The 20,784-nt window shown below is 40.8% G+C and overlaps 1 protein-coding gene and 1 non-coding gene across 4 annotated transcripts; one reads left to right on the top strand and one right to left on the bottom strand.

Annotated features, from left to right (window-relative positions):
* The first annotated feature begins 6,386 nt into the window (after positions 1–6,386).
* LOC136422873 (glutamate-rich protein 6-like) lies at positions 6,387–19,802 on the top strand. Of its 3 annotated transcripts, none has more exons than XM_066410781.1 (17): positions 6,387–6,493; positions 7,824–8,249; positions 8,563–8,632; positions 9,125–9,279; positions 9,658–9,711; positions 10,091–10,296; positions 11,580–11,708; positions 12,393–12,539; positions 13,590–13,747; positions 13,960–14,027; positions 14,704–14,858; positions 15,312–15,397; positions 15,689–15,761; positions 16,436–16,518; positions 16,894–17,122; positions 17,712–17,788; positions 18,274–19,802. In XM_066410781.1, exons 2-17 carry the CDS (start codon positions 7,844–7,846, stop codon positions 18,461–18,463), a joined length of 2,286 nt encoding a protein of 761 aa, XP_066266878.1. In that variant the 5' UTR covers positions 6,387–6,493; positions 7,824–7,843; the 3' UTR covers positions 18,464–19,802. The 3 variants fall into 3 exon arrangements, with proteins under 3 accessions (XP_066266878.1, XP_066266879.1, XP_066266877.1); XM_066410782.1 differs by having other exon boundaries at positions 8,563–8,635; positions 12,402–12,539; XM_066410780.1 differs by having other exon boundaries at positions 8,563–8,635.
* Positions 19,803–20,378: 576 nt separating this feature from the next.
* Trnak-uuu (transfer RNA lysine (anticodon UUU)) lies at positions 20,379–20,465 on the bottom strand. The gene is given in 2 exon segments: positions 20,379–20,414; positions 20,429–20,465. It is a non-coding gene; the product is annotated as a tRNA-Lys (tRNA).
* Positions 20,466–20,784: the final 319 nt, after the last annotated feature.

Raw genomic sequence — 20,784 nt, 5'->3', positions numbered from 1 at the left:
GGGATTTCATTCGTCATTTCGGATGGTGACGTACATGTAAAGCCAGCGGTATTGTATATGGGGAAGCTTCAGGCGTCAGCCTCAAACGTCAAACCTCTGCACGTACAATAACCCAACACACTTTAATATCGAGAAGAGTAGGGGTGACCCGGTGTGCTTAGCTATAATTACCTTCGCGACGAATGGTTTCGTCGAGTAGGTTATTCGACGGTGCTTGTCTGTGTGTCTGTTAGTGAACAGAATAAGTCGAGAACGCCTGGATGGTTTGTTGTCGTAGTTGGTGTGTCGGTGTGTATGTGGCAAATCTCAAGATGATTAGATTTTGGGCGAAGTGTTTTGCATAATTAACGAGAAAAGTGTAAAAATGTGTTCAATTGTATGCTTTACTATGCGTTCTGGTTGCGACGTGTGGGCTGTATTGTTTCAGGGGATATTGATACGGGTAGATGGGGGGCAAAGTTGGTCATGAGGGGTCATGAGGGGTCATGAGGCAGGCAGGAAACGTCAGTTACTGCTAGGGACAAATTGGCTATCAGCCAGCTGTAGGGCAGATTCAAGAGATAGACTTGCCCATATAGGCAGTATGCTTTAAAGCACTAAAACAAGGGCTCAGAAAAGGATTCACCTTAATTGCAAGCCCCAAAAATTCTTATGCACCAGAAAGCCACATCTGTCTACTTTAGAATCATGCAAAGAAAATAGACAGTTGACCAGCTCGTTCTCTCGTAACAGCTGACAGACGAAAACAATCGTCAACTTTGACCTACTCCCAGCCTGGAAGAGTCCACTCGGAGCATGTGAAACCAAACCACAAAGATATCTCCTTACACCAATTAAAAGACTGAAACATACAAATTTTGACCAAAGTTGGATATACACGGCCTTATATGAGTAAGAACAGTCATTAATGCAGTGCCACAGCATGGGAATACCGAGCATGTCTGTGTGTCTGTTAGTGAACACGATAAGTCGAGAATTCTTGGAAGGATTGTCTTGGTATTTGGTATGTTGGTAGGTCTCGATGAAACCTGAAAATGATTAGATTTTGGGCCCCCTATCGGCTTGTTACGGTACTGCAGCGGAACTTCCTGTTATGATATCTCGTGTTGTGGACATGCTATGGAACTGATTTTTGAGTGGTAGATAGCTCGTTGGGCAGAGAGTAAGTGGTATAGGTTTGGGCCCCCTAGCAACTTTTTTGGAACTGCAGGGGTAGGTTTTGCTTCAGACTTTGAAAGGGAATAACTCAAGAAGGGCTTGATGGAAGGTCATGATTTTTTGCATGTACATAGCTTGAGCGATGATGTACATGATTGGATACTTATTATGCAAATCAGTAACTAATTTGCATAATTAATGAGGAAAGTTTATACATTCATCAATTTCCATGATAGGACTCGCAAACATGTGACATATGTAACTGAGGAAGAGAGAAATATTAATAGATATCAGCTATGCAAATGAGAACCTCATTTACATAATTAATGAGAAAATAATATAACTCGAGATGGGCTTGATGGATGGTCATGATTTTTGGTATGTAGATAGCTTATGTGATGCTTTGTATGATTGGATGGTAATTATGCAAATCAGATTATAATTAATGAGGCAATTTTAAAAACCTGCTGTGTTCCATGATATGACTATTCAAATATGTGACATTTGTAACTGAGGAAGAGAGGAATGTCAATAGATAGAAATTATGCAAATGTAGGCCTAATTTGCATAATTCATGAGAAACTACTATCATTCCATACTAGTAAATAACGGCAATTTCATACTTGTTGCATTTAGAAGTTGTGTGAATGTGAACACCATTGAATCAAATTATGCTAATAAGGAGCTTATTTGCATTATTGATGAAAAATGTTAGCATAACCTTCTTTGTTAAGCTCATAATCATAACAAGGAGGTTTGGACAACTTATGTTATTTGGGTGAGGAGGATCAACTGGTATGATTTTTGATTGATGAAAAACACTCCTAATACGTCAGTCATAAAGGTCAAAATCATTTCGCGAAGGTATGAGGTCGTAGAACTCTTGTTTAGTATAAAACCGAACGGTAGCGAATCCACCTTGCACCTTCACTGATAGTACCAGCTATTTAAAAAGCAGGAAAGGGCGGAGGAAGTCCACGGGAGGGCTCTGATATTCTCGGGGGGAAAAGTCCGCCTGTTTCCTGGTTCGTGTGACATGAAACAGCCTGAACGAACCATGATTAACGCTGACGACTCATGAGACTGCAATTTTTGTAACCCATCGGGCACAGTCATACAATGAAAAACCCGTCTGTGGCACAAATTTTCGGCTGTATACAACTGATGACGGCCGGTGTAGATCTGGACGGACGAAAACTTGATGAGTTACCTTTTGGTGATGGATCAAGTTAGAACTTTCAACATGTATCACACAAACACAGATGAGTGTTCATTCTATGGGTGATATTTTGGGGCTACAAAAATAGAGATCCTACTATCTGATCTTAAATAGAACTAAAAAAACTAAACATTAGAAAAAAACACCTCACGGAAAGTTTGTTAACATCGTGATCTTTTCACTCAGCACAGACGTCTGCGTGAGTAAAAGTCACACATTGTTGACGCATGTTATCTATGTAGCTCAAGGCTGGTCGTAAGGTTTGGATTTGTGCAAGGTTGCTGTAATGTTAGCTTGGATTATTGAGCACTAATGCTTTGACTAGCCAATCTTTCATGGCCGCCTGTCCAGGCAAGGGGAGCCACAGAAAGGGAAAACAACGTTCGTCTTTCCAAATATTTGGGGACTGTAAAAACTTGAAGTAGAACACACTCTGTCAGTGTTGGAGCTCAGAAACTACTAGACTAGAGTGTTTCAAAACAATGTAGCGCTTTTGAAGTTTTGTGGTTCCCAATAGAATGGTTTTATATAGTTTGTTGCATGGTTGAACTAAGAATTTGAGACGCGCGCCAGCTAGTCGGCGCCAGGCAGAATGAACAAGGACATATCTCCCCGACTCAAGACTACCCTGAGGTATTGGCTTGATCCATTCTTCAAAAATACCCGGAGCACATGACCATGACTGTCAGTTAAGAGAGAGGAGCGCTGATATAGACGATTACCACTAGGACGTACTTAATTCACCATATGTGGTACGCAGGCCGATATTTTCAATGTACTGTTGTCATGTATGAAGCATGTATGTATTTGTATTGTCATGTCCAACTCCTATATCCGCCGACAAAGCTTAATTTCTTTGTACTCCATCCCAAAATCTACACGTGACGATAATGTAGTAATATTATAGTGTTATCGATAATATGTTGTTGTTCTAACTGTAGCCTCAAATTAGCCTTGTGGTATTGGTATGTACAATGTATGTACGATTGTTGGGTGTCATTCAGTCATTCATTCTCAACTATCAGCGGTCGTTGCCTGACATATTTTGGGTCTTACATCAGTCCATGACCACGCCTCAAAATCCAATTTCATAATTCATTCCAGAAACCGTGCCGCAGTCAATCTCAATATAATCCTGTAAAGGACATTAAATAGAACAACTTTATCACGATTATTACAAGACAATTGTACATGGTACAATGTATGGTGACAGCAAACATAGTACAAAATAGAAGCATAGAATAGAACTTAACATCCTAATTGCCAGAACAGTAAGAGCTAGCATTAGTCTTTGATATACAATCGAGGGGGGCTTATCATTATTGCGATGGAAGGACCCTTCCAGATATACGGCCTCGAAACTGTCTAAGATCAGCACTCGGTGAATCACTCAAGTTTTTGGCGGGTTCTTTGTGAGGAGAAGTGAAGGGAAGTGAGAAGACGTCTCCATCATACCCCGTGTTCTACTTCCGTTCTGAGGAAGTTTACACGGTTCTGAAGACTGCTCCTTGTGTAAGAAGTAAGAAAGCGTACAGGTACAGCTCAGGATCAAAGGAGCCGCTTTCAGGTATTTTTGCCTTGATTTCAAAGTATGACAGCACACCTAGTATACCTTATGTGCTTTAAATTGGACCTAATCAGGAATATGTCATTTTACAGTACTCTCCAAGCCACACATGTGTGGGGTGATGGCGACATAAAGAAAACGAGACAAATTAGAAAGCCCGACAAAAACGCCTAAAAACACGTCAAAAACCAGCCGAACCCATTCCTCTGCTTGGAGGGTAATTTTACAGTTTTCATTGCCATCTCGGTTGTTGTGGCTGTAGTGAAGTAAAAACTACAAGCATCTATACTTTGCATTGTATGAACTTTGAAATGCATCGTTGCTCTACTTGGAGGAGGTTGAAAAGGAAGCGTCCTTGACTCCTTGTAGAGGTGAGGCAAAAATGTTACTGTTCAAAGGTCAAAGTTGTTGTAGGATGTTTGTATTACTGTAAAAACACAAACAAACTTTACTACTCGTCTTGTAATTGTTTTGGATACTTTTGATGTATACAATTGTATGTTGTGGCAGATGTCACAAAAACACGTCCTTTGTTTATTTGCTTATTTAGTCTTAAGGGGAAAACGAAATATTGAAGGAAGTTTCTCTATCATTTACTGTGTTCCTCCCTCCGTCGCAAAGAAGTCTGGGGTTTTGAAGGGTGCTCGTGTTAGATTTATAAATTGAAGATGGAAGGCGAAAGAAACAATTGCAACTAGTCATGAGCACATACATGCCAAGACAAACACGTGAAATGATAAGGAATTCGGACCAGACGCGATATTGTTGTTTGTGATGCATCATCTACTTACACACAGGTGAACAGGTGCCACAAATATGTCTGTATTCAGAACTAAAGAAATGCGCTCCTTTTGTAGTTTGTGACATGGAAGTTTACTTCCGATCGGTTCTGGAAGGTGCTCGGCTTCAATACGAGTACAAATACAGGAATCGGGACCAGACGTTCTGTAGGTTGCGGTTGGTCATCTATTTGCACACATATATATGAGTAGATGCAACAAATATGCATTTCACAAATAAAGAAATGTCCTTTTTGTTACAAGGAAGTTTACTTCCGATCGGTTACGACAGGTGTTCGGCTGTATTGGGACCAAACAGACAATTAATAGTTATCGGTGTGTCATCAGGTTATTTACACACATGAGCAGGTGGTTAGAAATTTGCGAGTTCAGAAAAGAAAGAAACGAGGCGCAAACTGCTGATTGTTTTCCCGTAACGCCTTCCGTCCGCTCGCTTCCTTCACCGGAAGACACCCCGACAGGTGGCCAGGTACTCTGAAGTCACCCAAACTTTCTCAAAAGTTCAGACGAACCGGATGTTTCCGGTCACTTCCGACCCCCTTCACAACAGTGCCGGGGTCGTACCACGTGGGTGGCACCTGCCGCCACAGGAACATATATTCGTTGAACAGGTAACCAGAACATGTAATGCGCATGCGCCTTCCTACGGGCAAATGGATCGTAAAATTTTTGGGGGAAATGGGATAATTGGCCAGTAGAGTCAGTTCACGGGGTCAGAGGTTAACAATTCCGCCTGCAAATGAAACCCCATGGTGGCCAAACTTCCCTGGCAAACTTTCTCCCTATAGCTGTCGTATAGAATTCTTAAAGGACCGAGAGAATTTGATTATCACTGAAGTGACCAGCAAAACGAGCAACAATGTGACAAAAACGATCCGCTCCCACACATCTGCTTGGAGATGACGTCACTGTTACCCGGCGAGAAAGACCCGGAACTCTCGGCAGTGGTGCCCATTGTTTACCGCACCTAGTACTCACTGCACAGGAGATAAGAAAAGCAAACAGGTGTACATACCACATGACGAAAAGTACACGGAGACTTAAGAATCCCACATACAGTCTTGTCGATTTCCACTGAGACAATTGAATCATAAATAGATATCGATCTATATAGAGTATGATGAACACACACTTACAGTTAAGAATAGACATTTCATAGTTGAGCTATTTCGGCATGTGGCTGCGTTGTTTGTGACCACAACATGCCAAAATGCTGATTATGTTTGTCAAGGAATGAATGTGAAATATTGGAAGTTTACACGCACCAAAATACAGCACACGTTACTAAGTAAAATCTTTGTCCACATTTCTTCTTCCAAATGTTTTCGTGTCTTTCTTAAAAAGTTTGCCGACGGAGGCTGCATAAGGAGTCTATCAGAACATCGTTCTAGCGCAAACAGGTGAGAAATTCACAAAGATAAACTCTCTCTATGTTTGCGTCTAGTTGGACTACAAAGAAATGTATTTGAACCAAGATTTGCTTCAAAGTTCTCACCATAACGTATATTTTACATGCACGACTATAAGAAGAATACAAATATTCGCAAAAACCCCTCCACACCTTCCCAGAAGATTTATGACACGCCCGCTCCTACTTCTGACCAATCACGTGGCTCCGTTTTATCACATGACCTTTATTTCCCAGCAACGTCAAACAATGGCGTCGTGCGTGACTGTGTGGCCGGGCGATGGCTGAGGATGGACTTAGATCGATATTTCTCCGGATTTCTACACGATAGAATACAAAAGGTGCGTGTAATGTGGCTATCAGTCTGTGGTGAGACGACATGATCACGTCGTCAGTGGTTTGATCGGTTTGATGAATGTTTTTACCTTGGTTTTGGGAGCTGCTTTTCGTGTGTTTATTTTCTGAGAGGGAGGGGGGCTGTGTACTCCAACAGAAGGCGTCGAGACTTGGCTGTGATCATAGACGTTTTCTGCAGTGATTTTGGACCGTACAGCCTCATAATGCCCAGTAAGTGTTAGAGGAACGTATCATGATCAATTCTGGTCGTTTGGTTGTGAAATGAAGCCTCTTTTTGTCGCCGAATTCGACGTAGCGACTCTTTGTTTGGATAGTTAAGGGTCATCAAAAACTCATTCATTCATTCTGATCTTAGAGGTGAGATAGGTCGTTTGGCAGCACTACACTGTAAAAATCGTTCTTAAAACTGCCAAAACTACAATGTTACCTAGGAGTCTAGCAAGGATCCTTTAGTGTTTCAATCGCATTAGGCAGGGTTGACGTTTGTGATAAAAATGCCAGTGTTTTTTGGGCAGCAATTTACCATATCTAGAGCGGAACTAATCTGACATTTCCAGTTTGAAAAGTCCCAAAAGAAAACCAGAAAAGCTTCTTAAGAGGAAAAATCAGCTAAAACGGTGCTGCAAAGATGCAGTGTTCGGTTACTTGTCAAAAAGAGGGGCATATGCCGTGTATCTCATGTTCTGTTTACCTGTAAATATCGTTGTGTTCTGTATTTTGTGTAAATATTACCAGTGGGTTATATTACAGTTAACGTTACTGTACTAAACCACAGGAGTTCACTCATATCATTGGATTTGTCCAGATTTTAGCTGCAACCAACTACTCAACCCCTAATGGTATTCATGTGAAATTCCCCACTTAATAATTACCCCATCCATGGCAAACAATTTATAATCTATTTCCCTGAGAGGCACAATGCAGTATTGGAGAATAAATCTCATGAGAGCATGTACAGCATTTTGTATCTACCCACAGAACATAAATAATGCAGTGCGGGCTATTTCACAACATGTAGGAGAAGAAGAATAAAAGGAACACGAATCCAGCACCTGTCTGATAGCATGAGGGTGGAGTGATGGGGGGAAAAACAAAAACAACTCACAATCAAAAATATAAGACATGCTATTTCCTCCAGCAAACTATGATACCTAATCTATTATCTAAGCTACTTAGTATTGCAGTCAATTTTTTCAGATATTTCTGATGGATATTTTGGAGGGGCAGGCAAGAATTAAAAGGACAAAGTTCCCCAGCTACATGTACATTATGTGTAGAAAACAGCGTGTAACACCAGTTTTAATTTGTCCTCAGCTACTCCACTACCCAGAGTCATGAGCGACACTTACGAAGACACCACTACCCAGGAGCTGGGCATCTCTGACGGCGAAGACGCCGATGGCGAATTCGACGCTCCCACCGAAGAGCGTGCTCACTCTCAGCTTACCGTAGAAAACGTTCAGGAGCTCGAGAGACAACTCCGAAGAGAGAGCGAGGAACGGTCATCGCGTGCAAGCAGACGCACACCAGTTCTTACCCCAATACATGTGAATGGGAGACAGACTCCAAGTGCAAAGAGTTTACAGGGCGGGAAGGAAAGCCCCAAGCCGCTGCCTCCAATCGGTGTAGGCAGTTCTAGTCAAGTTGCTAGCGATGTAGAGAACAAGTCTATAGAGAAGGAAGAGTCTACAGTCATCGGTACAGAGATCTCAGAGAAAACAGCAACGACAAGCAAATCTGGTAAGGACACTGAAGAAAATTTACTTGGTATAGTCTTAGAGTTAGATAAACATTGTAAAAATCAGTTTGCAGCAGAAACTTTTATTGATTGTTTTGCAATCAAAGTGTTGTTTTTTTTTAGTTTTTTTTTTACTGCAACTACAAGCAGTCTGGTAAGGACACTGAAGAAAATTTCCTCAGTAATAATAATATAAGACTAATAGATTAACATTGTAAAAGGATTGTAGCTTAAGCTTTTATTGGTTGTTTTTGCAGTCAAAATGTTTGCTTTATTTTTGTCTGATACAGTTTTTTTTTTTGTGTGTTGCTTCAGCTTCTGCTCCCAGAATTCTCTCCTTCAGAAGAGAGTCCGACCTTTCTCAAGATGCAGCTAGTAGTTCACAAAGGTGAGTTTAGCCCAAGGAACTTTAGTTTTCTTAAAGAAGTTGAAAGGGAAAGTTTGCTTCATATGCAAATTCTAGTCTCTGAATGCTGTTATTATAATGTATATAGAGCGTCACTGTGAAAAGTTAAAATTGTATGAATTCTGCTTCAAACTCAAGACTTGCATGAGATTTCTAAATGTAAAATGTAATCAAACATTTGAGTGGGCAATAGGTTTTACCAAAAAATATATCAATTTTTTGATATATGATTTGACATTCCCTCGCATTTAAAGCATTCACTACTCTTTTCTAATGTTATGAATTGCTTGTCCTAATATTACTGCAATGTTAACATTTATACCTTTGTATATCCTTAGTGTCACAGCCAAACCCCAGAAGTCGCTGGTCCACCTGTCAATGTAGTCTTCTGTTACCTTGTGTTGTCATTGCTACACCTGATACATAATCTGTCCCTTGTGATGTTAATGATTTTGCCTTTTCTGTCCTTAGTGTTGCGGCCAAACCCCAGAAGTCGCTTGTCCACCAGTCCGCTGTGGACCGATCAGATGTCCAGGTGGTCACCGAGGCCACCCAGACCGAGTGGAGCTGGCTGGAGGACATGCGGTCAGTCGGACGGGCCAGCAAGGAACCGTCCGAGATTCAAAGTAAGAATTCTAGAAGTATATTAGGTACCACCTAGTACACATGCAATATGCAAAATACAGACCTGTGAATAGTTTCATCAGGTATTTAGGTTTGCAAATCACTGAATTATCAATAAAAAAAGAATTATACATACCAAGAGATTTGTTCAATCAATGTTTTGGTGACCATAGGCAAAATACAGAGATAATGAATTAGTTAAAATAATTAAGAAGTACAAAAAAAAGGAACTTCATGTTAGATACCACGATTACACTAAGGCTTAAAGTAGAATACAAAATACTTCAGTGTCTTTATGAATACCGTTTCTCTATAGAAACTTAAGCAACTGTTTAAAGAACCTGACTTTGAACACATGTGCTTCACCTCTGTTTTCTTAGGTGCAACTTTGTTGAGTGAAATAGAAGAAAAGAAACGTGAAATGGAGCCCCCAGGTAAGTCATCTGGAAGTGATCAACACAAATTTTTGTTTCTTGATCCATCTTTGAAGTTAAGGTAATTTGCCAAACTTGGCCAATAGTAGTGGACAACCTCCAGCCAACCGTACACACTCATGTCATATCTTCAGAAAAGACGCTGTAACCGCATATTCCCATTTAGAACTTTATTCGAGCCTATATCAACTAGTTTTGCCTTGTGTGTGGCCTTTTCAAAGATCAGAGCTCGAAATTTTCAATATTTGAAATGCGAAAATCAATTTTTCAAACCATTGTAACTTCAAGTTCACCTAAATGCCAAATACATTAAGTTTGAAATAGAGAAAATTTTTAAACTGTGCTGTGAATCAATTTTGCAAAATAACTATAACTTCAGGTCCACCTAAACTGAAGAAGCGTCAGGGTAAGAAGCGTCGCACGTCTTCCCTGAGCCAGTCCAGCCACCGGTCCAGGACCAGCAGTATATCTGAGTCGGAGGAGGATGAACTCGCCGAGAAGTCCGCCCCGGGATCCATCCCCGAGCTGAAATCCCAGGAGCTGGATCACGAGATCCCCATGCTGGATCTCAGCTCAAGCTCAGAGGTGAGTTCTGGGACCTTCCGGAACACACATTAATATGATTAACTGCATTGTTTTCTGTCAAACAAATAAAACAGAGAAAAAATAAAACCCCAACATATTCGAACACATGTCTAACATACTTAGCACACTAAGTGACACTTTAGGTTCTGAGATTTTTTTAATGTCTATCAGAGTTAGAACTCCATAAAGAACTACAAAAAGAAACAACATTGCATCTCACTATGGTGACAGCATACATGAATTTCAAACCACTACAACTGTTATTTGTTGTTAAAAGGATTGTTTTTCTGAAGCCATTCAGCCATCACAATAGGATTTGTTTATACCCAACATAATTGCTTCAGCCTCATTGAAAAAGAAAACTACAACTTTCTAGACAGTGACTGTTGTAGTATTAGACTATTACTATTAGTACTAATTCCCAGTATGTGAAAAGTTTCTTTGAGACCTTAAAATTCCAAATTAAAGTTTAGATTTTAGCATGAAGCTGATCATTGACAACCACAGGATTTAAAGTTTAAATGAAAAAAAGTCTTTGAATCCTTGACCCTTGCCCTGTGAGCGTGGTTACCTTTCCATCCCTGATCAGTTGCTGTATCCAGTTTGACTAGAAACCTCAGTCTAACATGACTTGATACTGTAAAGTTGTAAGGGCCATTTAGGGCTGTTTAACTAGCGTGGAAGATTAATTACATAATTCTATAGAGTAGCTTGGCTTGGTTATTGTTTACAGTAAACACAGTTAGAGGGGCCGGCTAACATCTTTTGTTGTAGTTAAGTCACTTAAGGTGTTAACCAGTGGCCTAGATTACTGTGGGAGTAATAGTTTCGTCAGTTTGATACATGTAGGTCTGTGAATATTTTCCTAGTACACAATAGAAAGTATATATAGTGATGTCTAACATTAGTACCAATTTGAAAAGTTAGCAGATACCCAGGATGAAGGTGGTCAGAATTTGTTTTTCCCCTGAATTATCATAGAGTGGAACTTGTTGCCACCAAGTACCTTAGGAGCATCCTCATTAGATAGCTTTAAACAATGCTTAACAGGTAGATGTGCAAAGGCTAGGTGTGACAGCATGTTCAGAGTACTTTAACCAGCTGCTGCCACGCTGCATGCCTGCGAAGCTGGTGTGTTATGCCGAAGGACAGTTATACCAACTATACAGATTCAGATTCATGCAGATACAGAAGAAATTGTTTAGCACCCTGATTCCATTGTCAAGTTGTTGAGTTCTGATCTAAATAAAGATGACTAATTTCTGTGCCCATCTCTGTTCCAGGATGAGAATGAGTTTGGCTACCCCATGCAGAGCGACATGGTATCCCAGGAGGCCATGCTTCCCAGCATCGGCCCGCCCGCCATCCTGGAGTACCAACGGGAAACGAAGAAACCCGATATCAACTTCGAGGTAACGTTCTCTCGCTTCGGGATTGTATGCAAAATTGCAACATTTCCACAATGCGAAATCAGTTTCTTTTGTCAGTTCAAATGTTTTCGGATTTTCTTGTTAAGTTTGATTTGATTTACCCTTTACTCTCTTAAATGTTAGTATACGAAGTGTCGAGCTCCGTTTGGAGAATTGGACATACAAAATATGCAGTTTTTGTATGATGATAAGGTATCGAGTTAAAACAATGATGGCACATTCAAAGGAGATCTCTCAACTTGAAATTCTGTTCATTTGCAACGGATCACAGGAGAATTTTATTTTGTTCGCAAATTGATCAGAGAGCTACAGAGTCATCACTGATATGAAATCAGGTTCTGAAGATGAATTATTATTTTGCTTATCACTGACGTTTGCTGTGTTTTTTCCAATTCACACCTGACAAACCCTATAAACAAAATTGCTCCTTCTGTTAATGTGGCCCCTTCCCAATAATGTATGCTCAATTCCCCCCAAAACCTTAACATGTACAATATGTCATGCTCTGTTTATCATCATCCCTACCCCGGCCCAACAATGCATGATCCCCACCTCTTATATGTCATGTGCAAACCTTGTACATGTTCTATCTATCGTGGTCCTTCCCCCGGTGCAATAATGCATGCTCCCCACCTCTTACACCCCCCCTCCTGTCGTTTCCCTTAGCAACTGCAGGAGCTGAAGACGAGTACCAGTGACGATGAGGGGGGTACTGGTGAGGGGGGGCTGTTCCAGGGGGTGTGTGAATACTGCCACAAGAAGATCAAACCTATCCCCTCTAAGGAACAACTAGAGACGGGCGATTCCTCACAGGTATGTGTTTATTGCATTTGAGTATTGCTACGGACTTCCAGATACCTTTGACTTAGCTATGTTGTGTCAGACTGTGTTTAAAGTTACAGTACATGGATAAAGCATTTTGTGCTGTGCAATGTTCATTTGCCCTAAAGAATGCTGCACACCCTGAAATTTTGGTGTCAAAGATTTAAGGTTTTGTACAACTTTTTACGCAAAGTTTTAAGGTTTTGGACAACTTTTTACACCAAGCTTTAAGCTTTAGGAAAAGACAAGATCATGCTAAAACAAAGCAGCGGTTTAAAATTTGCAAGATACAGGGAAAACGTTCTATTATCAACAGACTTGTTTTGGTCTGAAGCAGCATACTCTACCACACCAGCTTCACAGGCATTATAACTGTAGAGCCTTCTTATATTACATGCAACAACTTGTCATACCTAAGCCCTACTTACCCAACTACAAAGTGCTCTCCAAAGTCTTAGTTTGAGAGGCTTGAGCACTGATGCAGTACTTGATCACACTCAGCATTCCATTCAAAAATAGCTCCAGTGGGGTGCAGAGTTTTACCCCCACCAAAGAGGTTATATTTTTACCAGCATCTGTTGACTGGTGTGTTGGTAGGTTTACTTGGATTGTTCACAGTGTTCAAAACCTGATCAAGGTTTGTTTTTTCTTGGTACAACTTGATTAAAGGAAGGTGGATCTCATTCTTTTGAATACAGTCTGTGACAATGTCATAGTTGGTCTCAACAACGACTGAAGAAAAATTGTTAGTAACTGGAGGTGGTAACAATGCTTCAGACAAACAAGAGGATTTGTAAATTAGTACCTGTATGTTAGACAGGACTGTTTTACTATGGTCTATTACTGTAGGACTGGTGGTTGGCTGCTTCAGGTTTGACGGTTAAGTTTATCAACATTGTTCCTTTGTTTCCACCTTTCAAAAAAAAACAATATCTCAAACCAGTTTAGGTAGCTAACCTACCTCTGGACCAAGAGGTTGCGAAGTTTGAATCTTTACTTTTTGTTCATGATTAGTTAACATGTTTTTCTTCCCCCTCCCAGTTGTACTGCTGTGAAGACTACCACCAGTTTCTGCTCTTCATGTACGAGGAAAAGTCTAAGTCCGAGGACACCGTCCCCGCAAAAATCGACATCAAGCCTCACGCGCCGTTCGGCAGTAAACAAGCAAGGAGAGCGGCCAAGGAGAGAGCAGCGCTACGGTAGGATTTTGTTTTTAGTTTCTTCAGTTTAATCAAATCACATTGTTTAGTTGGTTCCTTTTATAAGGGAGCTTGACTAATGTCTAAAACGCTTTCCAGAGACCCCCTTAGATTTCTCAATGCTTTGCTCCTAATCCAGTGAAATTTTGAGATTATATTTTGAGATGTTGGAATTGATTTTAAAGTTGCATGATTGTGATCTCTTCTCCCAGGATGAAGGAGAGAGAGGCAGAGAGACAGAAGAACCTGGCTGGGATGAATCAGGCAAACTTCTTTGCCTGTAAGTATACAAACATGCAGCCTAATAGCATTTCAGAATTGAGTAGCATGGAAGAAAATTTAAAAAGCACAGTCTGCACAATTAAGTTGGCCAAATTTGAAGAACAACAGACAAATAAAGCCTCTGGGTTAACCTGAAAAAAAGACTCCAACATATGCACCCAAACCTGCCTTTTTTATGAAACTTGTGTTACCTTTTAAGCAGACATTTAGAAGTACATATGACTAAATAAGTGAGTCATTCAGAGATAAAACAGATGGAACCACTTGGGGATATAGTACCAGATCCATCCTTAGTTATGTGAAATACATTTTCCTGCATGATATCAAAACAGTAGCGTGCGTAGTCCAGTAGTTTGCGATCTTGCCTCTGGAACTAGAAGCCCCGGGTCCGATCCCGGCTGTGTCGCTCACCCGACATCCACGCTACCGGAAAGGGTCGCAGTCCTTAGGACGAGACGTTAAGCCGTGGTCCACTGTTCATTGTGCTTGTCGAAAAGAGCTAGGGGAATTTCCCCGGTACAATGAACCTGTAAATACTGTATATAGCATTTGTCTTCCTGTCACGACCAGTGGAATATAAGCTCATCTGTTCATTGAGTTCATTTGAGCTAAACTGTTTCGAGATCACTGTCCTTTCCTTTCCTGACTCTTGGCTTGTCTTCCCCGTCCCCCAGTTGCGCGTCAGATGAAGACGATAAACTACCAGCTGTCGTCGCAGAAGTGCATGGACGAGGGCTGGACCATCCGCCCCTCCTCCCCCATGGAGGAACTCCCGCCTCTGGAGGAGATCTTCTGTCCTGGACCAATCGACAACATGCTGGCTCACAAGGTACATTATCCAAAACTTCTTTCATTTTCTTCTGTCAAACTCCACGCATAATGCTTAAGACGAGGTGCCATGCTTTTTCAATAGCTGAAAGTGTAATACATGTTTGTACTACTAAGAATAAAGTAAATCATCTAAGTCACCAAAAGCATGTTCTTAGATACTACATGGCATTATATGCCAGGTCTATACTTCAAAATTGGCAAATACAGATTTGTTTCTGTAAGAAAAATATTAACTATAGTTTGCTTTTAGCTGTCACACAATACTCTTATAGTAAAAATATATATGTACAAAAATTGGCAAATTAAAAAGTATTTATTTTGAAACTATTCTAAAACTCAACTACTGTAACTTACAGTATCATTACCCTGTTTCTTTGAGATTAATTTTGCTGACATTGTTTCTGTACAAGAATCAGCTTAACGGAGACTGATAATTGCTGTTTCCTTACAGAAAAATGAGCTTGGTCTGATCGTGAGATACTACGATGACGGGACTGTGTTCTTCATGCTCTTCCCAGACGGCACCGGGAACGTCTAGTATCCTTTCTAGTGTTTTCTTTATGTTTACTTTTGATGACAAGGTTTTACACTGTTTTTCCCTTAGTCAACCATCTAATATATGCATTACAACAGATAAGACATAGCTAAAGGGAACAAAATAGAATCTGCCCTTAATGCTTGCAAAGCTACCTGTAAGGCTCTCTGGCTTTTTCACTTTTGATACTTTTACAACATTTTTTCTGTACTCAATCAATTTTCCATTGTGGCAATTAGTAGCACAGATATAGCATTTACAGAAACTAAGGTCTGCCCTTAACTCTTACAAAGTTACCCATCAGGTAGTCTGGCCGTCACCATCAGTTCAGTGGAGAAGAAACAATACACATACATCATACAGGAGGTGTGTAAGACTTTCTTATCTTTGTCACACAGACTTGGTCTTATGCATAATAGTTCATCTAATGTCATTGAATGTAAAAAGGGACATTATTATGCTTGGACAGCAATCGAAAGCAAATTGTCACTAAGCAAGTTGCCATGAGCCCTAAATTGTAGATTGAGCCACAACAAAATGATGTTTTGCAATTGGTGTGGCATGCAATTATTCTATGTGATAATGTTCTGAATAATTCCACTCGTCAATTTGCAAAGTGTTGTATCTATTGGTATCTGAGTTTGGAATCATCCCCTTGTCCCTTCCCTCAATAGGAAAGGGGGTCTACGCGTTGAACTTTCAGGCACCTGGGAAAATGCACTACCCACCACCCCCCACCCCCGGACAAACAACATTTAGTTACTGTTTTACTGTACTAAAACAACAGTAGCTAATTGAACCATTGGCATAAAACTTTTTCTTGAATTAATCTTCTTTTAAAGACTTCTTCAAGACATCCTAAATTGTCTTAACCTCATTAACATATCTATTCAGAATTTTGGTATAAAACCTGGTGTTCTAAGTCCTATCGTTAGTCACTGACGAGGGACAGTGGATACTGTCTGAAACGTCTGACTGCTTCAAAATCTTATCCAGTTGCTTGAGTAATTATTTTTGGCGCATCCCCTTGTCTGTTCCAGGATGCTGCAGACAAGGCGGCACAGCTGGCTGTGTTTGATGCCTCTGGGTTCGCTACCTCCTACTTCCAGACTGGGACCATCAGGTACAATACAGTTTCTACAATGTCTAGCCATCTTAATGGTGCACACCCAAAATAAACTAGGGGATGCCCCCTTAAACTGACCAATGCCTCCCGACCCTCTCCAGACCATGGTTGAGAGTTAGTCTTGAGTCTGTGATTGGGAGTTGGTCAGCAAAGTTTTTTCAAGTCATCTGTACCAGTCGACTATAGATTTTGAAATATCAGTTTAGAAAGAACAGGATGGATTCCAGGCTACTTCCAACCCAAAGCCCTCTAACCTTGGTTGGGGAGTAGTATCAAATTCACACATGATAACAGAAAAACATGGAAGCGTAACATAACATAGCATAGAACATCTCATAATTACAAGTACTAACAATCCTAATTCTTCCCCAGGATGCACCTGACTCCGATGGAAGGTTCGCTGTTTGACGTGTACGGGGAGAAGCGGCGGGCGTGGCACTGGAAGGATCAGGTTACGCACGTTCACGCGCCGCCGTTCCAGCCGATCTGCTTCACGCTGAACCGGCACATGTCCGTCCGCGTGATGTCGCAGGACCGTATCTACCTAACTTTCACCGCGCAGAGCAAGAGCATCAAACTCAACGTGGGAACTAGGCTGAAGGTGATGCTCACATGCTGTTGTTTTGTTTGTTTGTTCGTTTGTTCGTCTGTGTGGCACAGTGGCAGAGCATCCGGCTATGAACCAATAAGACCCAGGTTCAATCCCCAGTGGGATACCCAGACATGTCCGGACATGCACCCAGACGTGTCCCACGTATTTCCCATATCCTAAGCCCAGCAATAGGGTTTGGGTTGGCGTTAGGAAGGGCATCCAGCCGTAAAAACTCTTGCTACAAAAAAGACTTGCACTTGATGAAGAGTTCTGGGGCTCCCCCATCCATGTGTAAGCACGTCTAACCCCCAGATGATGGGGAACAAAAGACGTAAAACTGGATAGAGAGAGATAGAGAGAGTTTATCTGCATCCATGGTAGTCACTGTGTCTCATGTTGTCTAGTAGTTGGTGGCCCTGCCACTCAACCTGAACATCAGAAGTTTGAATCCCGGCTGTTGTCGCTTATCCAACATGCAAGCTACTGGAAAGGATTGCAGTCCCTTGTACGGGACATTAAGCTGTGGTCTACTGTTCATTGTGATTTTATGACATTGGCTATCCCACAACTTACTAATTTTGTTGTCTGTACTTTTCAGTTTTTAACCACAGAGTTCCCAGAGAAGGAGGAGGACCTGGAGGAGCTGTACCTGGTGCAAAGTAAAACCCACGTAGAGTAAGTCACTTTGTTGTTGTCCAACTACTACAATGTGTGGCCTAAGGGTCCCATCAGCATATCATGTACATGGTATTCTTCCAGTTTAGCATTAATTCACTAGAGGGTGCTTTTATAGCAACCTATCCAACTGTGTGGTGTAGGTGGGTGGTGGAGCTATGCTGTCCTAGAGTAGGTTTGCACTCTATCTTCAGTACGCATCAGGCTGTCTCCAGGACCTGTCCCTTTGTAAATGGACGGAAATTTGCCTGTTGGAACAGACAAATATTTCTCACCATCTGTCTCAAAATGACAGATTTAACAACGAGAAGTAACATCATTGGCTCCCAAACAATGAGGGGACAAAAAATATAACGCTGGAGACATCCCTGGTGGGCTACAAGTAGGTAGGTACAGTGTGAGTACTGTGTGATCTTGATACCAATGCTTCTTGCTTCTAGGAACAGAGTATTCACCCTAATTCCTTTTTATACCACCCGCTACAGGACGTTATTTGACAAGATCCAGAACGTTCTGAAGTTCCCCAAGTGCACGCGGCTAGACAAGCTGTCCCCCCCGCCGCACCTCAGCAGTAGACTCAACCGGCTCAGCAAGTCCCAGCAGCGACCAATCAGCAGGCAGCGTGCAAGTCGTGCCACATCGACGTCCGCGTCACCCATGGTCTTTGTTAATTAGCGTTAATTCTAAGAATGCTCTTTGGATTAACCCCAATTCTGGTTAACAAAGTTTTTATGTGTACACAACCAGGGTTCTAGCAAGCTTGAATTTTTTTCCATCATGATCCTAATTCCCATTGACAGAAAGATCCTACAAAGAGTCTTCCTTTTTTGTCACCTTGTACAAACAAATCAAATTATTCAAATTTAGACATTTTTACATCTTTACTCATGGATTTTTGTCCGTCAAGTTTGACGAAATGGTCTAAAAGTTTTGCCATTGTATGCAACAAAATTCCGTCAAACGATGGAATGACTTATGCTGGCTAGAACTCTGCACACAAACAAATGTTTATGCCTTGTTGATGTTTCGGTGACCGTCTGTTACCTTCCTTGGGGCAATACTGAATGGGAATACTTCCTGATCGGTCACGTTTGGGACCGCATTCTTCACATTGCAGCAGCGACACCTAGCTGCAGTTCGAAGTAAAGTCAGTCAGTATAGCCCTGAGGAAGGTGACAGATGGTCACCAAAATGTCTGCTTGGTATAAATACTTAGATGTGTAAAGCGAACTTTGTTATCCAGTGACTTACCAACCTGATGAAACTATTCACGGATAGAGACCCCAATTTCAATTCAAAAGTGGGGGGAAAAATGTGTTTTTCCATGACATTTTTCCATGGCGAAATTGTGACAAAGGAATCATGACTAAAAATCAAATCTTTAGTTTTTCCTGTCATTCCTTTGTGTGTTCCCAACCTCAGTGAAACCTATTAACTTAAAGGAACTTTTGAAAACAACAACTACCAGTATTTTCTGTCTTATCTTGGAAAATATAGCACTTACCACAATGTAGCAAAGAGCAAGTGTTTAAGCTTAGCATTTCCAGAAATCATTATTTAAACTATTTTATGCTTACGCTGATTGCAATATGATTAATTGTTTAACTTGTTGATGTTGCTTGCACCGCATGACCAACCATAGGCTTTTATATCCTGTAAATATGATAATGGTGTTGGAATCTATTTATACAAACTTACTTATGTGTGTTTACATTGCAAGGTACCAAACAATATCCTTTTTTTGTCTCAAATGACAATATATATATTAGACTATATATAGTCTAAGAAAAATAGCAAATAATTTTATATGTTGACATATATCAGAGCTTTTAAACATGATAAAAAGATCATATCATTTGCAATGTGAACTGGAAAGAAAGCATTTACATTTATGTTATCTACTAAAATATATGTTGAAGCCAGCATGACATTTTATTAATGTAAGAATTGACTAATGTATTTGGGCCAAGTTGCCCAGATTGTTATTCAATAAAGGAGTATGATATACAGTTAACTTCCAATACTTTGTATTGTATTGTTCTTGCACAAAGCCTTTAGAAGTTTGGTTCCACAGTTAAAAGAGCATATATATACATACATAGAAGAGCATATCCTGAGTGCTATACTTCTCCCTTGGGTCAGCCAGAAATTCAGTGGAACATGCGCCACCTAACGCGTGTTGCTGGTAATGCAGGATGGGCACTAGAATTATGCAACGAAACATTTTTTCTGGGTACAGCATGTGATATTTACAGTACTAATGTATACAACATTTGTGCGTTTTGGTTGACGTAATACGTATTAAGATATCAATAACAGATACAATTTGCAGTAAAAGAAAGGCAAATGTACACTTAGTCTAGTGCCATGGTATATTTTAGTCCGTAGGGCCAGTGGGTTGTTATCCAGTTAGTTGTGTCTGTCAGTGAGGGCACAGTATTGGAAGGCGGGGCCCAACGCTCTCCTTCGAAGCTTACACCGCCTTTTACCTCCCCAACCGAAGTCAAGTACCCAGTACCCTAAATGTTGTCAAAAGACGTTTCAACTGAGTCATCAAATGCTGTAAAAGTAAACAGGAAAAAAATAGTCTCGCCCGATAGGGGACTTGAACCCCTGACCCTCAGATAGCCACATGTTGCTTAAAAGTCTGATGCTCTACCGACTGAGCTAACCGGGCTCACATAATTACTTTTGTTGTGCCTACGTCATTACTTGTTGATTAGTAACGAACAAAAGGTAGGCGTTGGCAGCTTGACGCATGTCGTTAAATGACTAACCCGACAGGTTTTTGAGGGATATGACTGTAGTTCATCAACTTTTCAGCGCAATCTTGTCCAAAAAAATGTTATTAGACATACACGTACGTATACTCTACTCAAAATACTTACAAATTGCACTAGCTGATATCACATTGTTAACTATCCTGAGTATCAACCTCCGTAGTGACCGCTGGCTCAAAAAAATTCGCTTGCTAAGCGAATTTTCTTGAGCCAGGT

Source organism: Branchiostoma lanceolatum, chromosome 17 (genome assembly GCF_035083965.1).
Source record: "Branchiostoma lanceolatum isolate klBraLanc5 chromosome 17, klBraLanc5.hap2, whole genome shotgun sequence".
Lineage (NCBI taxonomy): Eukaryota > Metazoa > Chordata > Leptocardii > Amphioxiformes > Branchiostomatidae > Branchiostoma > Branchiostoma lanceolatum.
The sequence above is the reverse complement of the archived record's forward strand: the minus strand, read 5'-3'. Positions and strand labels throughout refer to the sequence as shown.